This window comes from Doryrhamphus excisus, linkage group LG16 (genome assembly GCF_037039965.1).
Source record: "Doryrhamphus excisus strain RoL-2023G ecotype Guam linkage group LG16, RoL_Dexc_Guam_v1.1, whole genome shotgun sequence".
Classification (NCBI taxonomy): domain Eukaryota; kingdom Metazoa; phylum Chordata; class Actinopteri; order Syngnathiformes; family Syngnathidae; genus Doryrhamphus; species Doryrhamphus excisus.
In genome coordinates, this window is record NC_136372.1 from 95393 (window position 1) to 111634 (window position 16242).

The 16242-nt window shown below is 52.9% G+C and overlaps 2 protein-coding genes across 3 annotated transcripts in view; one reads left to right on the forward strand and one right to left on the reverse strand.

Moving 5' to 3' along the window:
- Window positions 1–9782, reverse strand: LOC131102718 (uncharacterized). 2 transcript variants are annotated; one of them, XM_058048206.2, is made up of 6 exons: window positions 9524–9782; window positions 3087–3338; window positions 2711–3010; window positions 2440–2651; window positions 1162–1362; window positions 1–1070 (listed from the first exon to the last, which is right to left on the reverse strand). In XM_058048206.2, the coding sequence occupies exons 1-5, from the start codon at window positions 9531–9533 to the stop codon at window positions 1168–1170; spliced, it is 969 nt and encodes a 322-aa protein (XP_057904189.2). In that variant the 5' UTR covers window positions 9534–9782; the 3' UTR covers window positions 1–1070; window positions 1162–1167. The 2 variants fall into 2 exon arrangements, with proteins under 2 accessions (XP_057904189.2, XP_057904188.2); XM_058048205.2 differs by lacking the exon at window positions 9524–9782 and adding an exon at window positions 4720–5893.
- stx1b (syntaxin 1B) overlaps window positions 7190–16242 on the forward strand; it is a 12441-nt gene continuing 3388 nt past the window's right edge. Inside the window, exons 1-10 of the mRNA XM_078797218.1 lie at window positions 7190–7393; window positions 8324–8736; window positions 12614–12688; window positions 12766–12865; window positions 13471–13545; window positions 13620–13693; window positions 13775–13883; window positions 13973–14046; window positions 14598–14735; window positions 14802–14912. Coding sequence (XP_078653344.1) covers window positions 8707–8736; window positions 12614–12688; window positions 12766–12865; window positions 13471–13545; window positions 13620–13693; window positions 13775–13883; window positions 13973–14046; window positions 14598–14735; window positions 14802–14912 — 786 coding nt within the window. The 5' untranslated portion in view covers window positions 7190–7393; window positions 8324–8706. The remainder of the gene's footprint in view (window positions 7394–8323; window positions 8737–12613; window positions 12689–12765; window positions 12866–13470; window positions 13546–13619; window positions 13694–13774; window positions 13884–13972; window positions 14047–14597; window positions 14736–14801; window positions 14913–16242) is intronic.

Below are 16242 nucleotides of genomic sequence, written 5' to 3' on the forward strand. Positions count from 1 at the left end.
AACTTTGGAATGGTTTAACAGCAGAATACAACATTCCCACTCCATTTATAGGCCAGAAACATGGGAAAGCATCACAAGTCCCACCCGTCCTTTTTCGGCTGGGGGACCCGATCACGGAAAAGACAAGCAACATTTATTCATCTTCTTGCCATCGACACTATGCAAAGGTCGTCACACAGGACACATTGTTGTCAAGATCAACTGGCCTGAGACACAAAGGTCATATCAAGGTCAACCTCTGAAATACAAAAAGGGACAGGTACGAAAGGTATTGCATGAAAAACATGACAAAGAATCTTGGTCCCATAGAAGCTTCCCTTCCCTGTCCAACATGGGTCCACTAAAAGGTCCGGGTCAACCAGGACAAGACTGGGTAAGAAGAGTCCATGTTGTCGTGTGTCGGCGTGTGAAGACTGACAGGTTTTTTATGGATTAGGATTATTATTATGGATTATTGACACCCTTCGTTCACGCTGCCCTGGATGTGTCATCCAAGGTCAAAGGTCGCATCATGACTCGGCCAGTTTGGTCTGCAAGGAATTGAACCAGCAACCTCCTATCAAACCTCCAAAGAAGCCAAGCCGTCCCGTGGAGCGGTCTGAGGTAAAGGTCTGCATGGACGTCAGGTGAGGGACGGGGACGTGTGGGGGGCCGGGGTCCAAGGGGGCGCTCACACGGAAGGACAAGAACGGCCCGAGTCCTTCATGGAATGGAGCTACTTGGTCACGTCACGTTAGCAAGGTCCGTCATCGTCCAGAGGAAACGTGACAAGAGCAAACAACAAATGTTCACTTTGCCATGGAGCCAAGTTCCTCCTCCTCGTCATCCTCACTCAACGGACCTGCTGAGGTCACATGACCACAAGGAACACAGCAGGAAACAGGAAATAAGATCCCAGCAATCCAGCAGGAAGCGGCGTGGATCCATTTCCTGGAGAGGAGGAGTTGCTTCGCCGACAGACAGTCAGTCGTCAGGCTGCCGCCGTCACGCGTCTTTTAGTCCGGCGCACTTTCAGCCTTTCTCAGACGCGAGGAACGAGCAGGAAGTCCACGGTGGAACCATCGCTGGTCCTGTCAGGAGATAAGTGAGGTTGCAGTTGCTGAAATCTTTCTTCCTTTTCGGGAGCACAAGAGCAAGAACGGAAGGCCATCAGGTCGCTACCCTCAATCATCTTGAACCGCCGCCCGCTCCCGCGTTGCCATCGGCCCCGCAATGGCGCTCCTCAGGGCGGCCCGTCGACGCCAACCTTTGGCCACAGTCTGAACACTGCCATGGGGAGTCGCTGACGGCGACCATCGGGGTCACGTGACTGAACCTGCCGCCACAGTCGTCGCACTGCAACCAAACCTTACGGCGCCTCTTCTGCACACAAACATCCTTCCTTACTGCTCTGACTGCCGTGTCCTACCTAGTCTTTCAGCACAAACTAGACTACAGCTGTCCTATCTGGTCTGACTGCCATGTCCTACCTAGTCTTTCAGCATAAACTAGACTACAGCTGTCCTATCTGGTCTGACTGCCGTGTCCTACCTAGTCTTTCAGCATAAACTAGACTACAGCTGTCCTATCTGGTCTGACTGCCGTGTCCTACCTAGTCTTTCAGCACAAACTAGACTACAGCTGTCCTATCTGGTCTGACTGCCGTGTCCTACCTCGTCTTTCAGCATAAACTAGACTACAGCTGTCCTATCTGGTCTGACTGCCGTGTCCTACCTAGTCTTTCAGCACAAACTAGACTACAGCTGTCCTATCTGGTCTGACTGCCGTGTCCTACCTAGTCTTTCAGCATAAACTAGACTACAGCTGTCCTATCTGGTCTGACTGCCGTGTCCTACCTAGTCTTTCAGCACAAACTAGACTACAGCTGTCCTATCTGGTCTGACTGCCGTGTCCTACCTCGTCTTTCAGCATAAACTAGACTACAGCTGTCCTATCTGGTCTGACTGCCGTGTCCTACCTCGTCTTTCAGCATAAACTAGACTACAGCTGTCCTATCTGGTCTGACTGCCGTGTCCTAGCTAGTCTTTCAGCACAAACTAGACTACAGCTGTCCTATCTGGTCTGACTGCTGTATCCTACCTAGTCTTTCAGCATAAACTAGACTACAGCTGTCCTATCTGGTCTGACTGCCGTGTCCTACCTAGTCTTTCAGCACAAACTAGACTACAGCTGTCCTATCTGGTCTGACTGCCGTGTCCTACCTAGTCTTTCAGCACAAACTAGACTACAGCTGTCCTATCTGGTCTGACTGCTGTATCCTACCTAGTCTACCTAGAGCATGAAGTGATGACGCCTGCTCAGAGGAGGAGAGACGTCGTCTAAGACAACCCGAGGAACTGAATGTCAACAGTCAACGTTCTGCTTAATAATAAACATCATTGTAGTCACATGGTCATGCTTTTACTTTGAAATGCATCCAATTCGTCATGGCAGCGGTACCTTCTTCTTTCTCTCCTCCTCTTCCTCCTCCTGCTGCTGCCGCTTGGTCGTCGGGGTCAACGAGGAGGTGGCGTCAGGTAGCCTGACGTCATCATCACGGGGGTCCTTGACGTCCTGAGACGCCTTGTGGGCCATACCCGGGTTGTCGTGGTCCAGCAGCTGAGACGGGAACGTCAGTAGGCGCTGCAACATGGAGGCGGACGAGCGGCGACCTGTGCGGAGAAGGGGAGGGGTCGTTGTGAGCCGAGAGAGAAAATAACAGCGTCCTCACCTTCCACGCTCAGTGGGGGGGCAGGGGAGGGTTTGGTCCCGCCCCCGGTGTCCTCATCGGGGGAGAACACATCCATGTCCTCCAGAGGCGTCCAACGGGGGTCCTGCTGAGGAGAGGAGGGAGAAGGCTCCAGGGTCTCCAACGTAACAGGAGGCGGCGGCACATCGCCCTCGCCGTCCCCCCCCCCTCCTGAGGACTCCTTGGCCTGCCAGACATCACTGCACCACTTGTGTCCAAAGACCTTGTCTAAAATGGGGACCCAGTCCTGGGAGACAGGTAAGTCGGGCTGGTGGGCGGGGTCTGTCAAGGAGAAAAGGGGCGGGGACAGTGAGTGCACTTGCAAAAAGGCAACATCGCTGTCGATGAAAAAACGCACCACTGGTCAAGGCTGCCGGGTCCTCACGGGCGTCCTCGGACCCGCTGGGTGACACCGAGTCATTCTCGGACCCCCGCCGTCCTCCGCCTCTGGCTCCTCCCCCCCTCTTGTCCAGTCTGTCCTCCAGCACCTGCTGCTCGTGCTCCTTCTTGGTAATTTCCAGCAGGAGGTCATCAAACGAGGCTTCCACAATCTTCTTCAGCTCGCACATGGCGAAGTCCAGGACCTGCTCCATCACCGCCTTCAGCTGGTCTGAGGGAACAAAGCAGAGCATCAACAAGGACCCGTGTCCTTTCATTCCATTTTCTCCCCATAATTTGACCTATATAGCAAATCATGTTAATCGCCTCACTCCGTGTGGGTTTGAGTGGGCTCATGCGCTGTGATTGCGAGGCCGGAGCACACGGCGGGTTACGTGGCAGTTTGGACGAATGATGGGGTTAATCACCACAAACGAGGAAAGAAACAAAAGTTCTTCTCCTCCACAAAAGCTGGTGCATCACGGTAGTGCTTTTATGGAACGCCATCTCCATTTTGCACAGGCCACCCAATCGTTACCTTTAAGGGGAAACTACTCCCATACTCCTGACATCCTACTGCGAGATCTTTTCTTCTCCCCCGACTCACTGCGGCCGCCGCCTTTTTTTTAAATTCTGAATGACGACACATCGACGTGCAGTTCTTGCGTCGATGTATTATTTGTTGTCCCAGCTCTCGTGCACATCCATTTAGTCCAGCTATGGACGTTGATCTTGCTAGGTTGGTAGCACACATTGGTTTATGCAGCTGTTAGCTTTGAGCACCCCTTTGCCACGCTGAGATATCCACGGAGATACGCAGGAGGAGCGGCTGCATAGCGGGAGTGTATGAAGACGCTATCAACCATGTTTCCCAAAAGTCAATATCCCATTTTATTTGTTCTGAATGGTTTACATTTGAATAAACCTTGGCACGCATATTTGCCTGTGACTTTTACCAGCCTCCAGATATGCTAAATGAGTTTTGGTCCATATCGCCCGGCCCAAATGCAGAACCATCCAAGACCGCTTTCAGGGCTCACAAACCTCATTAGCTGATACGATGGCATCTTCTAACACGAGAACACAACGCTGGAACATGTTCCAAAAAGGACGAGATGTGGCGTTTACGTCCCGAGACAGCAGCGTATGATGTCATGCTTAGCGCTCAAGTATGATGTCATGCTTAGCGCTCAAGTATGATGTCATGCTTAGCGCTCAAGTATGATGTCATGCTTAGCGCTCAAGTATGATGTCATGCTTAGTGCTCAAGTATGATGTCATGCTTAGTGCTCAAGTATGATGTCATGCTTAGCGCTCAAGTATGATGTCATGCTTAGCGCTCAAGTATGACGTCATGCTTAGTGCTCAGGCATGTCACTTCCCGGAGGGCCTGGCATTCCCGTTACTGGAATGATTGGCTGCAAGGACTACCTGGGTCACCTGACCAAAGATCCATTTCCTTGCTTTTCGTTGCGTCTCCTGACCCCCGCCCCCGAACCCTAACCCCACCGAGACCATAAATCATCACCGTGAGCTCGCGTGTCATGTGGCGCATCCGGTTACGCAACGTGCGTGCCACCAGCGGCACTTGCTAACGTGTGGGTGCCGCCTACCTAGGACGCGTCCTCGCTGCTCCAGACGGATGGTGTCTCTCGGAGCGCAGGGCTCGGCGTCGCACCCCCCGCGGCCGTGAGGCTGCTCGGGCTTTGTCCTGCTGCCGCCCGGCCTCTCGTCGGCCACCGCTCGGCCCGCCTTCTGCTTCCCGACCACCTCGGCGGTGCCACTATGGGCTTGGCCGCGGTTCTCCCACGCCTGAAGGCGGAGCCGGAGGCGGCGGTTCTCCTGCTCCTTGACGGTGGCTTCGAGCAGCAGCGCATTAAGGCTCGAACCCACCGTCGAGCTAATCTCTTGGACGGCGAGTTGGACGACCTGCTCCAGAACAGACTCGAGCTGGCCCTGGAAGAACGGAATGTACACGGCCCCGTTCATGCTAGCGGCTTGTTCATCGCCAAGTAGCCCAGCCCGCGTTGCGCGGCGCCGCCTGGCCGAAGTTGGGGTCGGTGAAGTGAGTGCTCGGCTGGCTGCTGGCTGGCTGGCTGCTTGCTTGCTTGCTTGCTGGCTGGCTGGCTGGCTGGATGGATGCGTGGGCGCCGCTCAGCTCGTGCTGGTCAGTGTAGTCTGCGGCTGTGCACGCTGTGCTCCGGAGGTACCTTAAAGACTGGTGTAAAAGCGCAGCTGTTTTTCCCGCCCACATGTTGGGGCGCCATTTTGTTTGAAGAAAGCAACCCCAGCATTCGTGATTATCGTCGCGCTCATTTAGCTAATCTCACCGTAGCAGCGGCTACATGGGACCGACTGCTGTGTACGCGTGGGCATGACAAAGGAACCCTGCACTTCCGGCTCAGGCACGCGGGCAAGCTGCGGCACACATACGCCCACACGCTCTGTTGTGCGCGTCTTTTCCGTGCTTTACGGGACTGGAGAGACGCCGACCCTCCTGTGTAGTGACGTCACAAGCTAACCGTCGTGAGGTTGGAGTTCGATTGCTCCAAAGGCGCTAGCACATGTACACGGTGGCTGGGCAAGGGTCCTTGGGGGGCTCAAAGCAGCAAGAACTGGGGGGGGGGCTTGCTACGTCGTTGTTTCATAATTGCATAGCAAATACCCATCGTTGTGGATTCTGTGCAGTCCATGTGTTGGCACTTGGGGCACCCGGTCTCCCCAAAAGCCAGAGCCCCTGAAAAAATGCCTGGTTTGCCTGTTGGTGCTCCCCGCCTCTGCATTTACAGTATATGACATCACACAGTACACATATATGATATCATACATACATACATACATACATACATACACCTATCCATACATACACGTATCCATACATACATACATACATACACCTATCCATACATACACCTATCCATACATACACGTATCCATACATACATACACCTATCCATACATACACCTATCCATACATACACCTATCCATACATACATACACCTATCCATACATACACCTATCCATACATACACCTATCCATACATACACCTATCCATACATACACGTATCCATACATACATACACCTATCCATACATACATACACCTATCCATACATACACCTATCCATACATACACCTATCCATACATACATACACCTATCCATACATACATACATACATACATACATACATACATACATACATACATACACCTATCCATACATACACCTATCCATACATACACCTATCCATACATACACGTATCCATACATACACGTATCCATACATACACGTATCCATACATACATACACCTATCCATACGTACATACATACATACACATACATACATGTATCCGCCCACCCAGGAAACACAAGGCATGGATGCCTTGTCCAATCCTATCCAAGGTAAGATTGGCCTTCCGGGAAGAGCAGGCCTCATAGCAGGGTTTAAGGAAATTGGCTGCAGGTGTGCCAGGAAGCCTCCCATGACACTCAGGGGTGCAATGCAACTCCACACAGGCAGTCGGCAGCAAAACAGCACAACAGATCCTGATAGTTCTGGCCAATAAACATATACATTACATACTGCAATATACTACATATAACAGTTACTATACGCTCAGATAGCACAGCAGCTGCAATCTCCAACATGCACACAACTAGCATCTCAATGAGCATACTTTCCTAAACAATATTGCCTCTCAAACAGCACGTTTCCAAAAGTCAGCATAGATGGCCATTTACCCACGGACACTGCAAAGCAGCATTTCGGTGGATCCTTCATTATTCCGTCCACCAGGTGTCGCCAAACATGCATATACACAATACACACACATATATATATATATACATACATATGTATATATATATATATATACACACGATCCACACCTTTTGGATTCCGATCCAATCTAGTTTAAAATAAGCTTTTGTTACAAACATGAAATTGTGTGAGTATGGTTCAATAACGTTCCTGGTCATTCCATGCAGGAATGAAGTCAGAGGAAAGGGGAGGAAGCCAAGAATGAGGAGGAGGAGATGAAAGACAACCACTGAGTTCCCCTGCCAACGTACAGGGATGGGAACTCACCTCCACACCCAGGACACCACCCCCACCACCAGTAGGATGGTGTCCACCACCACCACCACCAGTAAGATGGTGTCCACCACCACCATCAGTAGGATGGTGTCCACCACCAGTAGGATGGTGTCCACCTCCACCATCAGAAGATTCCTGTTGTTACCCAAGCTGCACACTGACTACCTGACACTGTCCCATGGAAAGGTATGACATGGTGTACGCGGTGTAGATGGTGTGTATAGGTGGTGTAGATGGTGTGTATAGGTGGTGTAGATGGTGTGTATAGGTGGTGTAGATGGTGTGTATAGGTGGTGTAGATGGTGTGTATAGGTGGTGTGTATAGGTGGTGTAGATGGTGTGTATAGGTGGTGTAGATGGTATAGGTGGTGTAGATGGTGTGTATAGGTGGTGTAGATGGTGTGTATAGGTGGTGTAGATGGTGTGTATAGGTGGTGTAGATGGTGGGTATAGGTGGTGTAGATGGTGTGTATAGGTGGTGTAGATGGTGTGTATAGGTGGTGTAGATGGTGGGTATAGGTGGTGTAGATGGTGTGTATAGGTGGTGTAGATGGTGTGTATAGGTGGTGTAGATGGTGTGTATAGGTGGTGTAGATGGTGTGTATAGGTGGTGTAGATGGTGGGTATAGGTGGTGTAGATGGTGTGTATAGGTGGTGTAGATGGTGTGTATAGGTGGTGTAGATGGTGTGTATAGGTGGTGTAGATGGTGTGTATAGGTGGTGTAGATGGTGTGTATAGGTGGTGTAGATGGTGTGTATAGGTGGTGTAGATGGTATAGGTGGTGTAGATGGTGTGTATAGGTGGTATAGGTGGTGTAGATGGTGTGTGTATAGGTGGTGTAGATGGTGTGTATAGGTGGTGTAGATGGTGTGTATAGGTGGTGTAGATGGTGTACAGGGTGTATGCGATAGAAACCTCTATAAATAGGACTAAACATGAATGTGTGGACCAGGCCCCAGAGGGACCCTAAAAACTAGACATGTGCTGCCAGCGGGAGGGGGGGGGGGGGTCGTCGGTGAGGACACACCTGAAAACATCACCCCATCACATGGGGGCGCATGCGCACTGACGATCTCCCCTCCGCATCACTCGCCCCTCCCCCTCTTTTTCTGCAGCATCAGTACCGCTCTCCTCCCCGCCCCTCCCCCACTCGCTCGTCCCGCTGCTGCGTTGCGGGGCCACACTGTGACCGCACCGACGAGGAAGAGGAGGAAGAGGACAGCCGGGGGGGGCAGCTGGAGCACACGAGGCGCTTTCAAGATTACAGGAGGGGGGCAACCGATCCGTCGAAGAAGACGAAGAGGCACGTCGCGTTCTTCCCCCGTCAATCCCGCTCTTCATCAGCCCGACATCCTCTTTGGGAATTTTCTGCTCGATAAAACGACGACAGAGGCGTCGGAAGCCCCCCCCCCGCCCCCGTCGAGAGCAGGTCTACTCTTCATCTTAGAGCCCCCACCCCTCCCGGACAGAAGAGCCTACTCCTCATCGTCAAGCAGCCATGAAGGATCGCACGGCGGAACTGCGGAGTGTAAGCTGACATTTCCTTCTTCCTTGATTCCTACATCCTTACATCTTCTTGCGTGCGCGTGGCGCGGCCTCCGTGCGCGTACGTCTTCACGCCGTGCATACAGAGTGATGATGAAGATTGAATGATGACCTGCACGCGCGCCTTCTTCCCACGGACCTTTTCTCACGTGATTGATCGCGAGGCGCGAGGCGCGTGAGCGGCGGGGGTCAAGACAGTGTTGGAACGTGACATTATGCCTTTTTTCGCGGGCTCCGACGCAGAGGCCTCGCGCTTTCATTTGGAGCGCGCGTCGCCGCGTGCACGAGGCTCGCGCGCAGGATGACCTGAAGAACAAAATTCTGATTTGTTATCACAATGCCCCCCCCGCTCCCCCACATTATTCTACAGCCTCACCCTTTTTATGGCGCTTTCTTCATTCCGTCTTTACAACAGCTGATGCTTCCTGGGGGGGGGGGGGGGGGGGGCTGCACCCACAGCATCAATCAATCGATCCATCGATAGCTAGATCTATCAATATCATCCTCCATGTCTCCCCGAGCGGCTTGCTGACTTGTGTCATCACTAAATGCTAGCGGCTAGCTTTATTAGCACGTGATGCTAGCAGCCCAGACCGCTAGCGGTGGAAAATCACATCTCACTGCTTTGGCCTGTTTTTGCTATGATATGCTGTGATATACTACGGGATGCTATGATATGCTGTGACATATGCATATGTCATATGATGTGATGCATGCTATGATATGCTGTGATGCATGCCTTAATGAAAAGTAGAATGATTTGATCTCACCAGCCATCATGTCATCAACTTCCTGTCACATGGTCCACACCTTTGACTCCATGGAAAGAACATTCCGGAATGTTCAACTGCTCTCTGCCACCCGGCGAGTGTGCACGTGCACGTGCACTTGTGCGCGCGTGTGCCCACGGGCACGCTCTCGCCAAGTCAAGGGCAAAGCAGGCGTGGATGGCAGCGTGCACGAGGTCACTTTGACATGCTGGCGTGATTCTCTGCTCACTTCCTGTGTGTATTTACTGATGTGATTCCGTCACGCGTGCACACGCGTGCACACGCGTGCACACGCGTGCACGTTCCAGCTGTGGCCAATCAGGTGTCAGCTGGTGGTGTTGAGTCGTGGAGACGAGAAAGAGGATCAATGAATTTTCTTATTGATGGAGGAAAGCGGGAGGTGGCCAAGGGGTCTTGGACGGGGGTCGACTGGAAGAGAGCCAAGAGTGGGGGGGTCCAAGGTGGGGGGTCCAAGGTGGCCCATTCCATGGGGGAATGAAAGGACGGATGTTAGCTTGAAGGAGCCAGGATGCTAAAGCTTCTTCCAACGAAAGCCCACTGAGAAAGACACGGGATAAAAGGTGAGGCGAACAGGAAGTAGAATCCAGGCCAGCGCCTCCAGGTGTGTCCTGTGGTTCCGCCCGTCTGCAAGAGGAAAAGGAAAGAGTGGAAGGTGACACAAGCAGGAGAAGATGCTGGAAGCACAGCCAGGCTGCACGCCATTGTCATGTCTTCTTCCAAGATGGCTGCCAATGCGTTGATGCATCGCACTGACCACCTGACCACGTTTTTACAATCGGCTCACATGCACGACAACGTGCACAACTGGAGCAGATGGACTCACCCCCGCCGTGGACAGACGTCACGTCACCACATCCGCCACAACTTCCTGGCTGATGACATCACCGGAAGGAAAGGAAAGAAAGGAAGGAAAGACGTTTTTATAGGAGACATTTTGGAAACGGCCGCTCTGCCTCTCCCCCATCCCGTAAAGCCTGCTGACTCCATCCTGCCCCTCCCCCCATTCCATGTCCTCCCCTCCCCCACTATCACTGTCTTCATCTTTGCCTCTGACCCCCCAGCAGTGATTTCAGTGTACATCAATGACATTAGCATGGTATAGAAAGGTATTGATTATATATATATATACACATACACACACACATATATATAGCGTATATTAGCATGGTATAGAAAGGTGTTGATAATATATATATATATATAGTGTATATTAGCATGGTATAGAAAGGTGTTAATATATATATATATATATATATATATAGTGTACTTTAGCATGGTATAGAAAGGTATTGATAATATATATATAGTGTACTTTAGCATGGTATAGAAAGATATTGATAATATATATATATATATATATATATATATACGTAGTGTACATTGATGACATTGATTCATGCATGTGCATCTCCTACTTGGCGGCATGGCGGCATGGCGGCATGGCTGCATGGATGGGGCTTGGTGGCGGGTGTACACGGTGACTGTGGGGTGTGCTGGGCCAGGGCGGTGTTTGAAGGGAGGGGGCGGTAGTGGAGTTTAAGTGCAGTTGTTTGTCTTTTTCTGCTCCCGTCCTGCTCAGCTGGAGGCGCCCGTTGGGGGTGTGTCCTGGCTGGAAGGTCCTGCCGGTATTGGCTGTGGATGTGGAGTGCTTTCATGTTTCTTCTGCAGACATCCTCGTAGCGTAGTGCTTCTCCTCCCAGGAAGCGTGCCTATCGAGAGTCTCTAGGACAATGTGGGCTCGTGACGGGACCTGGGCGTTGCCGTCTTAGCAGGGTGTGGCCGGGACACGGTAGAAGGTAGAGGGAGCTGGGTCTTTTCTCCTGGTATTGTGGTAAGAGCGTGTGACGATGGCAGGAGACCGGGATCAGCGTGGGTGTCTCTGGGAAGGTTTGTGTTGAGGCTCGGGGCGGACCCGACTTAAACCCAGTCTAAAGGCAGCTTAAACCAAACCTAAAGCCAGTTACAAGCTGCACCGGGTCTTGGGTGCGGCGAGGCCTGCGAACCCAAACGGCCACTTGACGAGAGGAGGGGAAAACAAAAGCCCGTGCGCAGCAAGTCATTGAGTGGTGAGGGATACCCAATTTCCATGTTAGCACGCTTAGCATCCAACAGCAAGGCAAGGCAGGGCCCAGCCATCATCTCAACCCCACTGAGCTAGCATACACAACACGACATCAAGTCCAATTAGCATTAGCTTAGCCTTTATTCTAAATGCCTAGCGATCGCTAAATAGAATTCCATTTCCATCCAACAAGTACTTTCAGGATCTGCACCTATTCGTGCAGCGTTTCCATGGATTTCTTGCTTCTCATCCAAATGGTCATTTGTTTGGTTTCATTTATTCCACGGCCGCCTCCTCTGAAACGTTGGCACGCTTTCACACAGGAATCCAGCATTGCAACAATCGGCCAGCTTCAGATCAGCGATAGCTGTCCGCTGAGATGCCAGAATCTCGGCCAGAGCGACGGCTTCCAGACAGCATCTGTTGATCTCCGTGTCGTGTTTACGTGTTTACGTGTGGATAGGTTTTTAGGCCAGTGGTGTTGCTGTAATCCTGGGCAGTGTTCTATGGAGGACAGGCTGTCCATGCAGCACGCCCCCGCCCCCGCCCCCTCCTGGAGATGTACTCCAAAAACTACAAGGCAAGGGTGATTACAAGATGGCCACCATTGTCCCCCCTGAGCCAGCACCCTTCCACCGAGGGGCAGCAGAGCTCATCCTCCCAACAGACTCCCCCGGTTCCGCCCCCAGAGTGAAGGCTGCAGGGCTTGTGCTCCACTGCAGTTGAGCGATGCAACCAAGAAAAGAGTCTAAGCCCACGTGTCCGCCACCTTCCTCACCTGTGCATTTAGCTGCCGACAACTGGACCCTGGCAGGTAGTACTGGGTTAGCGGTTAGCAGTACCAGGCGGCAGCTAGCTTGCATCTTCTCCTGACATCTCCATCAATGTGTTTTGTGGGAAAACACAAAGTTGCCGTTTTGTTCCACTGGCTTTTATTGTGAAGGGCATTCTGGCCTTCATGCAGTGTGTGCAGTGATTGGCCACAGCTTGATTTCCTGTGTTGACAGGCTAAGGACAGCGATGACGACGAGGAGGTGGTGCAGGTGGACCGAGACCACTTCATGGATGAGTTCTTTGAGCAGGTAACGTCTTCCTCCTCAACATGCTGATTGGCACGATGAGGACGGGCCTGTGATGACATCATTTCCTGTCTTGCCAGGTGGAGGAGATTCGAGGATGCATAGAGAAGCTGTCTGAAGATGTGGAGCAGGTGAAGAAGCAGCACAGCGCCATCTTGGCTGCGCCCAACCCTGACGAAAGTAAGCAAATGTCATCCATGTTTCCTGGAGCCAGCGCCTGATGCTGACCTAGGAAGCACCAAGCGTGTGGCCGCCCACGTCACTGCTCAAGGCATCCTGCTAGCAGATGCGCGCACTTCACTTCCTGTTTCTGCAAACAAGTCACGCTCATCAGTTGACGTGCACAATTCCACTTCCTGGCCAGTCACATGATCGATGATATCATAATGCATGTTGCTGCGTAATCCAGCCTCTTTTTTTCTCCCATCATTCCTTGTTTCTCAAAGCCTTCCTTGCTTCTTTGCATGCTGCATGCTGCATGCTGCATGCTAACCTCACAAGCCATCTGCGTCCGGCGCTACAAGTGAGTCCATCCCACTTGTTTCTCCTCCTGCACAAAAGGTATTTTACTTTGAAATTGTGGGGTGGAAATGCAGCGTGCTGGGAGACATGCCAGCCAATGACGCACCAGGAGGAGGATGAAGATGCAACAACGCTGCAGTTGTCATAAATCCCAAGCACTGCAGCGAGCACCGCTTGGCAATGTTTCCTGTGGCTAATGCTAACTAGCATGTGGCTAATGCTGCACACACTGACAGGAAGTGATTGTTGCGTGACTTTTGCAGAGACCAAACAGGAGTTGGAGGATCTCACAGCTGACATCAAGAAGACAGCCAATAAAGTTCGTTCAAAATTAAAAGGTAGTTTCTCTCCAGGAAGTTGAATGTCCATATTTGCTTTTTCACAATAAAAGCACGAGTGTGCCCTCTTGCAGCAATCGAGCAGAGCATCGAGCAGGAAGAAGGCCTCAACAGATCTTCGGCAGACCTCAGGATCCGCAAGACGCAGGTGAGTCGGCGCCGAGGCGTCGGTCAAGGCCGCGTACGCGTGCTGGACGCGGCCTTGACCGACGCGCGTGTCATCCCGCAGCACTCCACGCTGTCCCGCAAGTTTGTGGAGGTGATGACCGAGTACAACACCACGCAGTCCAAATACCGCGACCGCTGCAAGGACCGCATCCAGAGGCAGCTGGAGATCAGTGAGTGCCGTGCACGTGCCGCGCACGCACACACACACACACACACACGACGCATGCTAACACCCGGGTGTGCGTGTGTGTGTGCACAGCTGGAAGAACCACCACCAACGAGGAGCTGGAGGACATGTTGGAGAGTGGCAAGCTGGCCATCTTCACCGATGATGTAAGCACCGCACCTGAGCTGGCCAACATGGCCGCTCACAGCCTCCGGGTGCGCTGACACATCAAGTGAATACGGCCCGTGTCACGTGACGCCAGAGGGTAGGACGCCGCACCAGCTTTTAATTTGAAGGGGCGACCTCACATTATCCCGCCCCTTCATCCTAAAAGCACCAAAAGCCTAGGTCACATGACTAGAGGGTCATGTGACCGGGCCCGCCTGTGATGCCACACGTTGACTTCAGCCAATGCTTTCCCAGGTCAAAGGTCACCAAGGAGCCCGACCTGTTCAAGACTTGACTCCTCAGTGACTTGACCCGTCAGTGACCTGTGACTTGTTCGAGACTTTGACTTTCAGCGACTTGGCCAGTCAAAGACTTGATGATGGATGACATGGAAGCGGGCCCGATGGAAGCGGGCCCGATGGAAGCGGGCCCGATGGAAGCGGGCCCGATGGAAGCGGGCCCGATGGAAGCGGGATGGTGTCAACCCAGCCTTGTGCTGGTCAGACCGCTTCCTGTGTGGTTTGCTAACGTGCTGTACCTGCCCCCTCAGATTAAGATGGACTCCCAGATGACCAAACAGGCTCTTAACGAGATCGAGACTCGACACACTGAGATCATCAAGTTGGAGAACAGCATCCGCGAGTTGCATGACATGTTCGTGGACATGGCGATGCTGGTGGAGAGTCAGGTACGCCGGCTAGGGGGAGAACGGCGACTCGGGGAGTCGAGCCGCTGACGTGTGCTGCGTTTCCAGGGCGAGATGATCGACAGAATTGAGTACAATGTGGAACACTCGGTGGACTACGTGGAGCGAGCCGTGTCTGACACCAAGAAGGCCGTCAAGTACCAGAGCCAAGCCCGCAAGGTAACCACAAACACCGACCGAACCAGAACCAGAACTTGATCAACCACCCGGGGGGTTTCCGAGCAGACATATTGTTTTCTGTCATGTTTGCGCATCCTTAGCTAGCACACTAGCCTGTCAATGACTCGTCGACTTGCATTTACCTTCTTCATGCCCTTTCTTCTCTCTTCAAGTTAGCATGTAACATGTTAGCATGTTACATGCTAGCATGTTACGTCATTCACGTTTTGCAGCAACAACCCCACTCAGGAGTCACACTTGTGTGTGCCATGACGTCTCCCTTGTTCCCCCTGGGTCCGAGTGCCATGACGTCTCCCTTGTTCCCCCTGGGTCCGAGTGCCATGACGTCTCCCTTGTTCCCCCTGGGTCCGAGTGCCATGACGTCTCCCTTGTTCCCCCTGGGTCCGAGTGCCATGACGTCTCCCTTGTTCCCCCTGGGTCCGAGTGCCATGACGTCTCCCTTGTTCCCCCTGGGTCCGAGTGCCATGACATCTCACTTGTTCCCCATGACGTCTTCCTTGTTCCCCCTGGGTCCAAGTGCCATGACGTCTTCCTTGTTCCGCCTGGGTCCAAGTGCCATGACGTCTTCCTTGTTCCCCCTGGGTCCAAATGCCATGATGTCTTCCTTGTGCCCCCTGGGTCCTAGCGCCAGGGTAGCCACATTGTTCCCCCTGGGTCCCAGTGCCATGACGTCGCACTTGTTCCCCGTGACGTCTCCCTTGTTCCCCCTGGGTCCCAGTGCCATGACGTCTCCCTTGTTCCCCCTGGGTCCTCGCATCAGGGCAGCCACACTGTTCCGCCTGCGTCCTAGTGCCAGGGCAGCTACATTGTTGCCCCTGGGTCCTAGTGCCATGACGTCTTCCTCGTTCCCCCTGGGTCCTATTTCCAGGGGCAGCTTTATTGTTGCCCCTGGGTCCTTGTGCCATGACTTCCTTGTTCCCCCTTGGTACTAGTGCCAGGGCAGCTACAATGTTGCCCCTGGGTCCAAATGCCAGGGCAGCTACAATGTTGCCCCTGGGTCCTAGTGCCAGGGCCGCTGCATTGTTTTCTCTCATTAAAATCAACCTGGAAAGAAAACCTGCAGTGTCTCGGCCCTCCATGGCACAAACCTTCAGGAGGCCCTGGGGGGAACAATGGGAGCTGCCCTGGCACTAGGACCCGAGGGAACAATGGGAGCTGCCCTGGCACTAGGACCCGGGGGAACCATGGCGCTGCCCTGGCACTAGGACCCGGGGGAACCATGGCGCTGCCCTGGCACTAGGACCCGGGGGAACCATGGCGCTGCCCTGGCACTAGGACCCGGGGGAACCATGGCGCTGCCCTGGCACTA

What these genes read in the sequence shown, in the direction of transcription:
- LOC131102718 (XM_058048205.2), bottom strand. Translation starts at nt 5,095, where the DNA reads ATGAACGGGGCCGTGTACATTCCGTTCTTCCAGGGCCAGCTCGAGTCT. An exon ending in GCAGCGAGGACGCGTCCTAG is followed by an intron (nt 3,339 to 4,719) that starts GTAGGCGGCACC and finishes TTGTTCCCTCAG; the next exon opens with ACCAGCTGAAGGCGGTGATG. An exon ending in CCCCCCACTGAGCGTGGAAG is followed by an intron (nt 2,652 to 2,710) that starts GTGAGGACGCTG and finishes TTCTCCGCACAG; the next exon opens with GTCGCCGCTCGTCCGCCTCC.